We start from the raw sequence: 15,977 nt of genomic DNA, 5'->3' as shown, positions 1-15,977 counted from the left end.
TTCCCCGCTTTTTCTCTACCACCTTTTTTGAACAGTGGGGTAACATTAGCTACCCTCCAATCCATGGGTACTGTTCCAGAGTCTATCGAGTTCTGGAAGATGACCAGCAATGCATCTACTATTTCTAGGGCCACTTCCTTAAGTACCCTGGGATGTAGATTATCAGGCCCTGGGGATTTATCGGCCTTCAGTCCCATCAATTTTCCTAACACCATTTCCCTACAAATACTGATTTCTTTCAGTTCCACCCTTTCATCAGACCCTATGTTCCCCGGTATTTCCGGGAGGTTATTTGTGTCCTCCTTTGTGAAGACAGAACCAAAACATGTATTTAGTTGGTCTGCCATTTCTTTGTTCCCCATTATAAATTCTCCTGATTCTGACTGCAAGGGACCTACGATTGACTTCACCAATCTTTTTCTCTTCACATATCTATAAAAGCTTTTACAGTCAGTTTTTATGTTCCCTGAAAGCTTACTCTCATATTCTATTTTCCCTTTCTTAATTAATCCCTTTGTCCTCCTTTGTTGAATCCTGAACTGCTCCCAATCCTCAGGATTAATGCTTTTTCTGGCCAATTTGTATGTCCTCTCCTTGGATCTTATGCTATCCCTAATTTCCCTTGTTACCCACGGTTGAGTCACCTTTTTTGTTTTATTTTTATGCCAAACTGGGATGAACAACTTCTGTAGTTCATCCATTCGGTCTTTGAATGTTTGCCATTGCCTATCCACCGTCACCCCTTTGAGTGCCATTCCCCAATCAATCCTACCCAACTCGCTCCTCAGACCATCGTAGTTTCCTTTATTTAAATTGAGGACCTTTGTTTCTGAGCCAACTACTTCATTCTCCATCTTAATGAAGAATTCGATCATATTATGATCGCTCCGACCCAAGGGGCCTCGTACCCATCTCCTCAAATGTTAGTGGAGATTAACTCCAATGCCATAAACTCTGAATTCTTTTGAAATTAATTGATGGATTCTGCTTGGGTTTGCGGTTGAGAATTTCACATTCTAACCACTGCTCAGTTGGATTTCCCAACAGGTCAGAAGGTAGGAAATGACCTTAGCAGTGAAAGTGCAGAAATGCACGGCATTCAACTTGTTTAAAAGGAGGACATCACTTCTCTGGGGCAAGTAGCACAGAATGAGGAGAAGGGAAACCCAGCCCCTCACTTACATCATAGAAACATAGAAGATAGGAGCAGGAGTAGGCCATTCGGCCCCTCGAGCCTGCTCCGCCATTCAATGCGATCATGGCTGATCATCCAAATTCAGTACCCTGTCCCCGCATTCTCCCCATATCCCTTGATCCCTTTAGCCTTAAGAAATATATCCAACTCCTTCTTGAATATATTTAATGAATTGGCCTCTACTGCCTTCTGTGGTAGAGAATTCCACAGGTTCACCACTCTCTAGGTGAAGAAATTCCTCCTCATTTCTGTCCTAAATGGCCCACCCCTTATCCTTAGACTGTGACCCCTGGTTCTCGACTCCCCGGCCATCGGGAACATCCTTCCTGTCCAGTCCTGTCAGAATTTTATATGTTTCAAATAACAAGCATATCAGAGCTCCTAATAAGAACATAAGAAGAAATTGGAGCAGGAGTTGACCATACGGCCCCTCGAGCCTGCTACACCATTCAATGGCTGATCATCAATAAGATTGCAAAACTCCTCCGCGTAGAGCTTGGAATGGCAGCCGAGTGACCACATGGCGAACTCGGGGACTGGGTAGCCACAAGACCTGCTCCCAGAATCTCTGACCCTGCACACGGGCTGCGTCCAAAGGATCCCATAACGTTACAGTCCAGAATCAGGTTGCGTAGCCAGTGATTCTCGTCATGAGCCAGTGGGGGTGAAACTCAACATCAGCGGGGGCGCAAAAAGAGCGTCAGCGGATCAGCTGCTGGTTATACACACGGTCCGGTTTACCTTTGCATTGATGGCAATGGGTGTATAATGGGCAGCTGATCCGCTAACACCCGTTTTGCGCCCTGCTGAAGTTGTATTTCACCCCCCAACGAATGAAACACCACTCTCACCTTGCTCTCTATACTCTTTAAATTCCTCTTTTCAAGGAACGAATTCCTTCAAAAAATAATTATGGACTCTGCTTTAACAAACGTTTGCAGCAGAAAAGTTCACATTCCAAGCACCCTCGATGGAAAGAACTTTTGTAACTTCTATTATTGTGATTATCTTAATGTCTCTCATTACCTTCTCACTGAATAGTGGACATTATCTATTACCATGCACTTTATCATAATCCTTTGTCCTGATTGGTCTATTGGCCTTTATTGCTCACCTATTAACCAGCTCAACTGTGGTGTAAAAAAAATCAAACTTCTCAACTCTCACTTTAAAACTGCCAATCCCACAGAGGCGCCGACAGCTCGCCCGCATTATATAGAAGACTCCCGAGACCCAATATCGGGTCTCCCGGTTCAGGCACGCGTCGCCTTCACGCTCGAAACCAGGCGCCAACGATTTTGTATGAGTTTCATTCTCGCTCTGTACGTTTTCCGGTATGAGTATTTATAACGGTGACACTTGGCGCACTGGGCTGTGGTATCTGTATGAGAATCTGAGCAACAGATTACCTGGCGAATAGTACAGTTTGGGACAGCAATTTCTGGCCGTTCCAGCACGTTCTCTGATTAATATTGTGGGCGCATTGGCTGCGGAAGGAGCGCACGTCAACCCAAGCACCTCACCCACCCACCCCTTCAACCACCGCCTGCCCCACCTGTGACAGAGACTGTGGGCTGGATTTTGTCATTGGGGCGGGCTGGGGTCATGTTATCCACCCGATTCCAAATCGATGTGGGAGATTGATGCGATTTTCACCTAATTGGGCAATTGAGTTCCAGCGTGTGGGAACCCATGGCCCAATTAGTGTTTTCAGTCTGAAACTCGCCTCCGATGATGTCATCATTGCTGCTGCATTTAAGGTCTGCAAGAAGCCTTGCTTCTTCTGCAGACTGCCAACCTTTTGGCCTTTGCAGTGAGAGGGACCTGGAGGCAGAATGAGTAGTGGGAGACCTAAGTCTGCTCCCAGATTTGATGACGTCGCACTGCAAGCTTTGGTGGAGGGAGCAAGAGCTAGTAAGGAGGTGCTCTTCCCTTCTTCAGGGAGGAAGAAGCCTCCCCAGCAGACGAAGGCTGTGTGGATCCAGGTGGCCCAGGAGGTCAACTCGTTGTCGATGATCTGCAGAACCTGGCTTCAGTGCAGGAAGAGGTTTCATGACCTTCTGTGCACTGGAAAAGTGAGTATGACTTTGCCATCACCCTCAATCTGATCCCCATTGCCTCTCCTCACCAGCACTCAGCTTTAGCAACCTCTTCCTCCACATACCACTTGACACTGACATCCCTGTACCCTTACCCATTCCCTCTCTCTCCATGGTCACATTCACCTAACTATTCGACTATGCAGCCCTCACACTCCCTATCACTGTGATGCTATGAAAACAACTTACAAAACACAGGGAGGGCCCTTGGTCTTGCCAACTCACTCCATCTTTGTCTCCTTCTAAGCATCTATGCTATGGATTCTCTACACTCACTCCTTCATTCTCACTTAAACTCCACTTGTCTCCCTCATTGCAGGAAAAGAGAGCTCCCAATAAAAGTGAACGAGCGAGGACAGGAGGAGGGCCACCCTCAGTAGCCCAGCTCACCCCCTGGGAGGAGGTGGTCCTGGAGATCGTGGGACTCGAGGACGATGCGCAAGTGGGGGACGGACAGATGGGTGCATCAGAGAAAGCTGGTGACAGGATAGTTTTTCATCTCTCTCATTGACATTGCATGAGTCGCTGTTAATGATTCTGAAGCTCTAACAGATGGACTTATGATCATCTGCAACATGCAATGTGCATGTAACCTTGGTCTCACATCTCTGACTCTTTCCTTTACTCCCCCACAGGACCATCGCAAGCACCCATCCCCACTATCCAGGAGGAACAGTCTGAGCATCCAGGCTCCTCAGAGGAAGCTGGAACCTCTGAGGGCGCAGCGCCAGCAGAATTCAGCACACCCAGCACCAGCGCAGACACTCACACCTCGGTGGGACCTTCGCGAGATAGAGTAGTGTTTTCACCGGGTGCATCACAGCTCACAAGTGAGCATCAGCAGATTGTGGAGACAGGGACAGCAGTGGAGAGTCCTAGTCGGAGGGCGCAGGACTCTCCCAGCTCAGCTCATCTGCATGTCGACCCTCTGCCTCTGGGTCCATCCAGAAGAACAGCGGTGCTGGAACTCCAGGAACAGGTGCAGGAGTCTCTGGCAGGTTTTGTCTCCAGGGTCGCTGTGAGTGTGGAGCGAATGGAGGAGTCCATCGCGAACATGAGCAGAGCCTTTGTGGAGTCATTGGCGCATGAACGCAGCACCACGGAGAGGATGGCAACCTCCGTGGAAAGGATGGCTACAGTAGACGAGAGGATGGCTATGGCCATGGAGGAGCTAAGTCGCCAGAGTGTAGAAAACATGGTGAGTGTTCAGAATAGACTGACACCTCTGGAGGAGCGATGGTCAGCTATTGAACAGAAAAACGAGACCTTCATGGAAGTACTTCTGAGTAGGACTGCCAGTGCAGATACGGGTCCCCATGGCCCCCCTGATGTGCAGCAAGGAGCTCTCAAGCCACTTGCAAGCGCTGAGGTGGACCTGACCCATGAGAGGGATGTTGGTGGCAGAGAACAAGGAAGTGGGTGCTCCTCTCCAAGCGCTCACACTTCCATGCCACTGCCAAGTCCTCGGTCAGAGCCCCACCAGAGTCCCTACCCAACTGAGATCAGCGTCTCAATCCCTGCACAGCTGCAGGAGCAGCAGACTGTTGCCGAGCCCTCACAGGTTCGCAACCCCAGAGGATGTCCGCCAAAGGTGCCGAGACAAGAGCAGCAAGAAAGTGAGCAAGGGGCCTCCACATCTGCTGAAGCCACAGGGGAAGCACAACGTAGGAGCATGCGTAAGAGAAAGATACTGCACAAATAGTCACAAGGGTAGTCACTTGGGTGAACTGTGTTTATTTTTAAAATGCCATCAGTTGGTTATTGTAAATAAAAATTCTGATGGCAACTGTTGCAGTTGTGGCGTGTGTCATTTCGCAAATGGGACTTCCACATTGAGGGCTTAGGATTACTTGCAGTTGTCAGTCTGGTGGTCAGATTGCTAGGAATCTGCTGGTCCTTGGCCATTGTCGATGCTCTGGTAAGAAGCTGCGAGGCAAAAGTGCTTGATTGGCTAGGCTAAGCAAATCTGGCCAAGATTAGTGCGTTCCTTGCATCCCGGGCAGCAATGTTCTCGTGTACTGCTGCCGCTGGTTGATGGGCCTCTGCAAGATGTTCGTTTTCGCTCTCCTCCTCCTCCTCTTCATCATCTGAGGAGGAAATGTGAGGAGCCACTTGGTCCTCAGGCATCTGCAAGGCACGATGCTGTGCCATGTTGTGAAGTGCACAGCAAACCACGACGATTCTGGAGACCCTGGCTGCTGAGTACTGTAGGGCTCCACCTGATCTATCCAGGCATCTGAAGTGCATCTTCAGCATGCCGATGGTTTGCTCGATTATGGATCCGGTGGAAATATGGCTGTAGTTGTAGCTCGCCTCAGCTTCGTTGGATGGACTCTTCAACGGTGTCATTAGCCACGTCTTCAGGGGATAGACCTTGTCTCCAAGTAGCCATCCGTTAAGTTGGCCTGGTGGACTGAAGAGCGGAGGGACACTAGACTGGTGCAGTATGAAGGAGCCATGGCAACTGCCAGGGTACTTGGCACAAACATGCAAAATTTCCTTCTTGTGGTCACACACCAACTGCACGTTGAGGGAGTGGAAGCCCATACAGTTGACAAAAATACCTGGATTACGATGGGGTGCCTTAAGGGCCACATGTGGGCAGTCAACGACGCCCTGCACCCCTGGAAAGCCTGCCAGATTAGCTAATCCAACCGCACGCGCCGTGACACTTGCTTGATCCTTGGAGAAATGGATGTGATTGTGCGTGATGGCAAAGAGGGCAGCAGTTACCTGCATGATGCAAGTGTGTGCGGCCGCCTGGGAGATGCCGCTGATGTCTGCTGCTGATCCCTGGAATGAGCCTGAAGCAAAAAAGTTGAGTGCGGTGGTGACTTTGACGGCCACTGGTAAGGGGTGTCCACCCACTCCTCTGGGCTCCAGGCCTTGCTGCACCATTGCACAGATGTCTCCCACTACCTCGCGCGAAAGTCGGAGCCGCCTTTGGCACTGCTGCTCACTCATGTTGAGGTAGCTGATCCTCTGTCTGTAGACCCTGTTTGGGGGGTATCTCCTGCGCCGACGGGCTTCCATGGGCTGGCGCCTTCTGGCCTGTGCAGCTTCAGGTGGGTGAGCAGCAGCTTGGCGCTCCTGTTGTTGCCGCTGCTGTTGGTGCTGCTGTTGTTCATGGTTCTGCTGCTGCCGCAGCTGGTCTTTGTCCGAATCTGATGTCCAGGAGGAAACGAAATAAATGTTCCCCATGCTTCTGGTAGATGCCTCAGTTGAGGAAGCGCTCAGTCAAGGTGGTGAGAGGGGTTTCCCAGGAGGCCACACTGGAGATGGGTGTCAGGCTCCAAACTTCCACAGCTGTGGTTATGCCTGCTAATATTCCCCCAGACCTGAGACAACAAAGTCCTGCCACCTGCACATGATGACTGATCAAATCTCCTATTTAATGGTGAAGCTGCAACTGATAGTCAGCAATCCAATTGTGCTCCCATCAGGTTTCACCGTCGTGTTTCAGAGGAGACGTGAAGCACGTGGGAAACATGTTAAAATCGGAAAGGCCTCTCAAAATGGGATTATAGAGGCAATTTAGTGGTTGTTAAGGGCTTTAAGGGCTTATCCTGCCTCTTGGAGGCGGGATGGAGACGGGATCAGAAACCACGCATTTGGGAAAATTGTTTGGAGGCGGGGTCGGGCCCGCTTGCCACTTTTTGCAATTTTAACACCCCACACGCTTCCATTCCCGCCTCCTCGGGCCTGGCAAAATCCAGCCCTGTAGGTCCCGCATTGGACTCATCAGTCACCTGCGAACTCATTTTTAGTGTGGGAACAAGTCATCCTCGGTTCCGAGGGACTGCCTGAGATTGGCTGTTTGCCAATGGTAAATGAAAGAATTTTTCTTTAAAACTTTTTGCCAAACAACTAACCCCTGCATATATTGTACAAGTTACAGAGAAACATTTCTATCCATGAGGCATAAAACATTAAAATCTCCATATGGCAGCAGGTTGTATAATCTATCTGCCCCTGAGCTGATTGAAACTCAGCATCATTTATTCCAATAGCTTCTCTTGTTTCCAGGTCAGCCTTTCGACACAAAACTTCACATGGACACGGCCGCTGGTAATGTCATAGCCATTATGCTGTTTCAGAAACGATTTGATTCTGAAGATGAATCATTCAAGAGATTTATAGAACTCGTGCATCAAGTTAACGAGGCTGGTGGAAGCCAAATGGTTCAGGTATGTCTGATTGTGTCATCATTTTCCAGGTCACAAGCGTGCCCTCGTGAACAACTAATTGTTCCAAACTGAAACTAATTGAAACTCTGGAAATTTAACAATGATGTTTACTTCACAGTCAAAGAAAAGACAAAGGAATTCAGTCCAACTCTGGTCCCACAGCATTCAGGGTCTTATATTCTTATAAAATAGGGTTCAGGATCTTATTCAAATACAATAATACCATGGGATTCAGGACCTTATTCTAATAGTATAATACAATGGGATTCAGGACCTTGTGGCGGAGCCACCAAGAGACACTGAACAATCTATAATCATTCCTTTAACCGCTCTGTAGTGCAGTTGTGGACTGCACCTTTAAGCTGTGTGTAGGTTCTTGTATTTCCACGTGATGACGTCATGACGCCGATCACATGACCCCCAGTTGGCGCGGAAAACGTGATGACGTCATGACGTCGGTTTCCAGTATTTAAGGGCAGTCTGAGAAAGGCTGAGTACCTGGACAGACCTGCTGACCTCTGCTCTTGTAGTTATCAGTTAAAGTATTTTGTTTATTAAAGTTTAATTATTTCGTTTCCTTGCGTTGGACTTCGTTATTCGGATAGGAACTTCCGTTCCTACAACCTTATTTAAAGAGGATAATACAATGGGATTCAGGACCTTATTCAAATCAGACAATACAATGGGGTTCAGCATCTTATTCAAATAGGATAATACAATGGTGAAGTGGAGTATTTAAAATAAACACTCGACACCAGGTCTGCGTTCGAAGCTTCAAGCAGTCTTTATTCGCACCGGTGGGGAGACAACCTGCTATCTGTCTAGCCAGACTTCTCTCCAATGATACAAAATGTTATGAAGTCTTTTATACAAAATATAGGTACATAATTAGCCTCGTGCACAATCCATCTTAACAATTTGATTGGGTTTCGCCCCGTGTGCACATTCACTGATTGGTTGCCTATGCCGCGTTACATTAAAGTACCGCCTTTATTACCGGAAAAGTATATGTCCATTATCACCGCAAGCTGTTGTTGCACCTATGACCTTTGTTCATGCCAGATGGGGTTCCACCAACATTGTACTTCTGAGTCATTGTCCTCCTTTCCTGCCCCTCTAAGCCTTTTTACTTCCAACTCATTGTTTTACTTTCCTGCCAGAACAGAACTTACATCCTCTTAGGCCTCTTATGGTTCAACATCCGGCTATTTGCAATTGTCTCCAAGTGACACAGCTTGCAGTCGTTAATCATTCTAACACTACTGCAAAATCAACATGTCATTCTTAGGTTATCTCAACTGCCAGTTCAGCAACTTAGAAAAAGCTTACTACTGCAAAGGCCTTTTAGCTCATTCGATTCCCATTCTTAACCCTTTAATTATAGTAGAGCTTGAAAACCCCACTTCAATGGGATTCAGGACCTTATTCTAATAGGATAATTCAATGGGGTTCAGGACCTTATTCAAATAGGATAATGCAATGGGATTCAGCACCTTATTCAAATAGGATAATACAATGGGATTCAGGACCTTATTCTAATAGGATAATTCAGTGGAGTTCAGGACCTTATTCAAATAGGATAATACAATGAGATTCAGCACCTTATTCAAATAGGATAATACAATGGGATTCAGGACCTTGTTCTAACAGGATAATACAATGGAATTCTGTACCTTATTCAAATAGGATACGGCTATAATCACGGGAGATTTTAATCTTCATATTGATTGGACAAAGCAAATTGGCAAAGGTAGACTTGAGGAAGAGTTCTTCGAGTGTATGCGGGATGGTTTCTTGAAACAATACATTGTGGAACCAACCAGGGAGCAGACTATTTTAGATCTGGTAATGTGTAACGAGGCTGGATTAATTAATGATCTCGAAGTGAAGGATCTTCTTGGGAAAAGTGATCATAGCATGGTAGAATTTCAAATTCAGTTTGAGGGTGAGAAAACTAGGTCTCAAACTAGTGTCCTGAACTTAAACAAAGGTAATTACAAAGATATGAAAGCAGACTTGGTTAAAGTTGACTGGGAAAATATATTACAGGGTAAGACTGTAGAAAAGCAGTGGCAAACATTTAAGGAGATATTTCATAACTCTCAGCAAAGATATATTCCAGTGAGAAAGAAGGACTAAGGGAAGGATGAACCATCCGTGGATAACTGAGGAAGTAAAGGATGGTATCAAATCGAAAACAAAGGCATACTATGTTGCGAAGAATAGTGTAAGGCCAGAGGATTGGGAAATTTTTAAAAACCAGCAAAGGACGACTAAAAAAAGTGATAAAGAGAGAGAAAATTGTTTATGAGAGTAAGCTAGCAAGAAATATAAAAACAGACAGTAAGAGCTTCTACAGGTAAATAAAAAGGAAAAGAGTAGCAAAAGTAAACGTTGGTCCCCTAGAGGATGAGTCTGTGGAATTAATCATGGGAAACAGGGAAATAGCAGAGACTTTGAACAAATATTTTGTATCGGTCTTCATGGTAGAAGACACTAAAAGCATCCCAATAATGGACAATCAAGGGGTTATTGGGGTGGGGTGGGGTGGGGCTTAAAACAATCACTATCACTAGAGAGAAAGTACGAGGCAAACTAATGGGACTAAAGGTGGACAAGTCTCCTGGACCCGATGGCCTGCATTCTAGGGTCTTAAAAGAGGTGGCTGCAGAGATAGTGGATGCATTGGCTGTAATCTACCAAAATGCCCTGGATTCTAGAGAGGTCCCAGTGGACTGGAAGACCGCAAATGTAACGCCTCTATTTAAGAAAGGAGGGAGACAGAAAGCAGGCAACTATCGACCAGTTAGCCTAACATCTGTCATTGGGAAAATGCTGGAGTCCATCATTAAGGAAGTGGTAGCAGGACATTTAGAAAACCATAATATAGTCAAGCAGAGTCAGCATGGTTTTATGAAAGGGAAATCATGTTTGACAAATTTGCTGGAGTTCTTTGAGGATGTAACGAGCAGGGTGGATAAAGGGGAACCAGCAGATGTCGTGTATTTGGATTTCCAGAAGGCATTTGATAAGGTGCCACATAAAAGGTTACTGCACAAGATAAGAGCTCATGGGGTTGGGGGTAATATATTAGCATGGATAGAGGATTGGCTAACTAACAGAAAACAGAGAGTCGGGATAAATGGGTCATTTTCAGGTTGGCAAACTGTAACTAGTGGGGTGCCACAGGGATTAGTGCTGGGGCCTCAACTATTTACAATCTATATTAATAGAAACATAGAAAAATAGGAGCAGGAGTAGGCCATTCGGCCCTTCGAGCCTGCTCCGCCATTCAATATGATCATGGCTGATCCTCTATCTCAATGCCATATTCCCATTCTCTCCCCACACCCCTTGATGCCTTTTGTGTCTAGAAATCTATCTATCTCCTTCTTAAATATATTCAGTGACTTGGCCTCCACAGCTTTCTTTGGTAGAGAATTCCATGGGTTCACCACCCTTCGAGTGAAGAAATTTCTCCTCATCTCAGTCCTAAATGTCCTACCCCGTATCCTGTGACCCTCGTTCTAGACCCCCCCAGCCAGGGGAAACATCCTCCCTGCATCCAGTCTGTCTAGCCCTGTCAGAATTTTATACGTTTCAATGAGATCCCCTCTCATTCTTCAAAACTCTAGTGAATAAAGGCTGAGTTGACCCAATCTCTCCTCATACGACAGTCCTGCCATCCCAGGAATCAATCTGGTGAATCTTCGCTGCACTCCCTCTATGGTAAGTATATCCTTTGGTAAGGAGACCAAAACTGCACACAGTACTCCAGGTGTGGTCTCAGCAAGGCCCTGTATAACTGTAGTAAGACATCCTTGCTCCTGTACTCAAATCCTCTTCAAATGAAGGCCAACATAGCATTTGCCTTCCTAACTGCTTGCTGCACCTGCATGCTTGCTTTCAGTGACTGGTGTACAAGGACACCCAGGTCCCTTTGCACATCAGCATTTCCCAATCTAGCACCATTTAAATAATACTCTACCTTTCTGTTTTTCCTACCGAAGTGGATAACTTCACATTTATCCACATTATGCTGCATCTGCCATGTATTTGCCCACTCACTCAACTTGTCTAAATCGCCTTGAAACCTCTTTGCATCCTCCTCACAACTCACAATAGTTTTGTGTCGTCAGCAAACTTGGAAATATTACATTTGGTTCCCTCATCCAAATCATTGATATATATTGTGAATAGCTGGGGCCCAAGCACTGATCCCTGCGATACCCCACTAGTCACTGCCTGCCACCCCGAAAAAGACCCATTTATTCCTACTCTCTGTTTCCTGTCTGTTAACCAATTTTCAATCCATGCCAGTATATTACCTCCAATCCCATGTGCTTTAACTTTGCACACTAACCTCTTATCAAAGTGGGACTTTATCAAAGGCCTTCTGAAAATCCAAATACACCACATCCACTGCTTCTCCCTGTTCTATTCTATCAGTTACATCCTCAAAAAACTCCAGTAAGTTTATCAAACACAATTTCCCTTTCATAAATCCATGTTGACTTTGTCTAATCCCGTTGATATTTTCTAAGTGTCCTGTTATCACATCCTTTATAATAGACTGTAGCATTTTCCCTATTACTGATGTTAGACTAACCGGTCTGTAGTTCCCGGTTTTCTCTTTCCCTCCTTTTTTAAATAGTGGGGCTACATTTGCCACCCTCCAATCTGCTGGAACTGTTCCATAATCTATAGAATTTTGGAAGATGACAACCAATGCATCCACTATTTCCATGGCTACCTCTTTTAGTACTCTGGGATGCAGATTATCAGGCCCTGGGGATTTATCAGCTTTCAGTCCCATTCATTTCTCCAGCACTATTTTTTTACTAATACTAACTTCCTTTAATTCCTCCTTCTCACTAGACCCTTGGTTCCTTCGCATTTCTAGGAAGTTATTTGTGTCCTCTTCCGTGAAGACAGAATCAAAGTACAGGAAACTCTTTGGTATCCGGCACCGACGGGACCAGCGTGTTGCCGGTTGATCAAAAATTCTGGATGACGGAGAGGGTTATTTACCAAGGCTATTTTTAACAAAGAAAAATTAAAAAATCAAGAAATGTAATTGGGTGCTCACCTACAGAATGTTGTGTTAAATGGATGGTGGAAGATGCTTGATTAAGTACAGTAGTGCCAGTTGAGGGTAATGCAATGCAATGACTACCAGCAGCGTGGGAGACACACAGTACCCCTGTAAAATGGTGGATCAGAAGAGACTACCAGCAGCGTGGGAGACACACAGTACCCCTGTAAAATGATGGATCAGAAGAGACTACCGGCAGTGCGGGAGAGTCAGACTCCTGTTACAGGGGTATTGAGGTGTTCCGACTTCCGACAGCGCCAAAAAGCCGAGTAGTGGCAGTTTGGAGAACTACCCCCACTGACTAACTTGGCCACCGTGGGAGACTCAGACTCGACAACATTGCCGGTTATTGAGGTGTTGTTTTCGGAGTGAGAATTTTGCCGGTAAATAGAGAATTCCGGATATTTAGGTGCCGTTTAAACGAGAGTTTCCTGTATTTGTTTTATTGCTCTGCCTTTTCCTTGTTCCCCATTATAAATTCTTCTGCTCTGACTGTACCTTCATAGTTTCCTTTGTTTAGATTTAGGACCCTAGTTTCGGATTGGACTACTTCACTTTCTATCTTAATGAAGAATTCTATCATGTTATGGTCACTCTTCCCTAAAGGACGCCGCACAACAAGATTATTAATTATAGGTACCACAACAACTGGATCCTCCCCTCCCACTCCAAGTTCTTCTCCAGCCCGGAGGAGATGCCCTTTAACCGGGTAGGCAACATAGCCTTCGGGACTCACGCTCCTGGCTGCAGGGAACAGTGTCTACCCCCCTAACTATACTGTCACCTACTACAATGACTTTCCTTTTTACTCCCCCGACTTGAGCAGCTTCCTGTACCACGGTGCCGTGGTCAGTTCGCGCGTCCTCCCCACAGTCCCCGCACTTGTCCACAAGGATTGCAAGAACCTCGAATCTATTGGACAAGTGCAGGGACTGAGGCTCCTGCAATACTACCTCCTGGATCCCAGTACCTGCCTCACTCGCAGTCACACCCTCCTGTCCCTGACCACGTGTCAATTCTAAAGTATTTCATCTAAGGGGTGTGGCTGCCTCCTGGAGCAAATGGTCCAGGTAACTTTCTCCCTCCCTGATGTCTCGCAATGTCTGCGTCTCAGACTCCAGCTCCTCAACTCGGAGCCGAAGTTCTTCGAGTCATAGACACTTACCGCAGATGTAGTCACCCTGGACAAAAATGTCCACAAGCTCCCACATATTGCAGCAGCAACAAATCTCCTGTTCTCCCATTATTTCATTTATTTATTGGCCCAGAAATTCGGGTCGGGGGCTTCCCGCGAGTGTAAGCCCCCAACCTGCACTTACCTTGTGCGCTGGCAGTTGAGCTGTAGGGCCCCGTGGAATTCCACTCCGGGGCCTGGCCCAGCTGCCGGCGCGCTGTGCTTGCGTGTCCCAGGGGCGTAGTTAGTGCGATGCGTCCCCATGGATCACGTGAGCCATGGGCAGCCAATCGGAGGAGGGAAAAGCCCATTCATAAGTAGTGACAGGAAGACCTGTCAAAACTTATAAATACTACGGCCCCAAAATAGTAGTAAAACTTCAAATAATTTTTTTAAAATCATCACACTTTTTAGACAAACTATAAATTACATTAAATAACTATTTTAAACAATAATTTAAATTTTTGAAAAAATAATTTTATATTCAAACGGGGCTAAAACTAAACTTACCTTGCTTTAAAGTATTTAAAAATAATAAACCTGTGGAAAAAATGTTTTAATTTTAATTAATTGCCCACTTACCTTTTAAAATGCAGGCCTTATGCCTGGTTTTTACATTTCTAAAATCTAAAGACTTACCCTCACGGAAAAACCTGTAAAAAAAACGTAAGTTCAAAGCGCACGCGCAGACTCCCGCGTGCATGCGTTCGACCTCTGAACCCCTTTGTTCAGAGGAACGGAAGTGCCGGTTCCCCGTGCATGCGCAGTGCATGCAAGAAACCGGCACTTCCATCGGGCCCACGCGTGAGTACCCCGTGCGAACACACCCGTGGAGACCCAAATTTCTGGGCAATAAATTAGTTTAGTGTTAATCAAATTATTTACCTTGTTTAGCTTGTTAAATTAATGAAATAAGGGACCGAGTGTAATGTAGCCAACTTTGCTGATGATACAAAGATAGGTGGGAAAGCAAATTGTGCGGAGGATGCAAAGAATCACCAAAGCGATATAGATAGGCTAAGCGAGTGGGCAAAAATCTGGCAGATGGAGTATAATGTGGGAAAATGTGAGGTTATTCACTTTGGTAGGAAAAATAAAAGAGCAAATTATTATTTAAATGGGGAGAGATTTCAAAATGCTGAGGTACAGAGGGATCTGGGGGTCCTTGTACATGAATCACAAAAAGTTAGCATGCAGGTACAGCAAGTAATTAGGAAGGCAACTGGAATGTTGGCCTTTATTGCAAAGGGAATGGAGTATAAAAGTAAGGAAGTCCTGTTACAACTGTACAGTTGGTGAGACCACACCTGGAGTACTGCGTACAGTTTTGGTCTCCTTATTTAAGGAAGGATATACTTGCATTGGAGGCAATTCAGAGAAGGTTCACGAGGTTGATTCCTGAGATGAAGGGGTTGTCTTATGAGGAAAGGTTGAGCAGGTTGGGCCTATACTCATTGGAGTTTAGAAGAATGAGAGGGGATCTTATTGAAACATATAAGATTTTGAAGGGGCTTGATAGAGTAGATGCAGAGAGGATGTTTCCCCTCCTGGGGGAATCTAGAACTAGGGGGGCATAATTTCAGAATAAGGGGGCACCCATTTAAGATGGAAATGAGGAGGAATTTCTTCCCTCAGAGGGTCGTGAACCTTTGGAATTCTCTTCCACAGAGAGCTGTGGAGGCTGGGTCATTGAATATATTTAAGGTGGAGATAGACAGAATACAATGGGATTGAGGACATTATTCTAATAGGATAATACAATACGCTCAGGACCCTATTCAAATACGATAATACAGTGGGATTCAGGACCTTATTCAAATAGGATAATTAAACGGGGTTCAGGATCTTATTAAATTAGGATAATACAATGGGTTTCAGGACCTTATTCTAAAATGATATTACATCGGGGTTCAGGACCTTATTCTAACAGCATAATATAATAGAATTCAGGACTGTATTTTAATAGGATAATACAATGGGATTCAGGACCTTATTTTCATAGGACAATACAATGGGGTTCAGGAACTTATTCAAATAGGATAAAACAGTGGGATTCAGGACCTTATTTAAATAGGATCATAAAAAAGGGTTCAGGATCTTATTCTCAGAGGATAATACAATGGGGTTCAGGACCCTATTCTAATAGGATAATACAATGGGATTCAGGACCTTATTCAAATAGGATAATACAATGGGATTCAGGACCCTATTCTAATAGGATGATACA

At 45.6% G+C, this 15,977-nt stretch overlaps 1 protein-coding gene across 1 annotated transcript in view; it reads left to right on the top strand.

Moving 5' to 3' along the window:
• Positions 1-15,977, top strand: part of LOC147096472 (cytochrome P450 2K4-like) — a 127,199-nt gene that overhangs the window by 14,761 nt on the left and 96,461 nt on the right. Inside the window, exon 4 of the mRNA XM_085975265.1 lies at positions 7,321-7,481. Within this exon, the coding sequence (XP_085831391.1) occupies positions 7,321-7,481 (161 nt within the window). The remainder of the gene's footprint in view (positions 1-7,320; positions 7,482-15,977) is intronic.

The sequence above is a fragment of the Somniosus microcephalus genome, unplaced genomic scaffold (genome assembly GCF_052327205.1).
Source record: "Somniosus microcephalus isolate GS21.2 unplaced genomic scaffold, FLI_Smic_1.0 unresolved_chr1, whole genome shotgun sequence".
Classification (NCBI taxonomy): Eukaryota; Metazoa; Chordata; class Chondrichthyes; order Squaliformes; family Somniosidae; genus Somniosus; species Somniosus microcephalus.
This window is presented reverse-complemented; position numbering and strand designations above follow the sequence as displayed.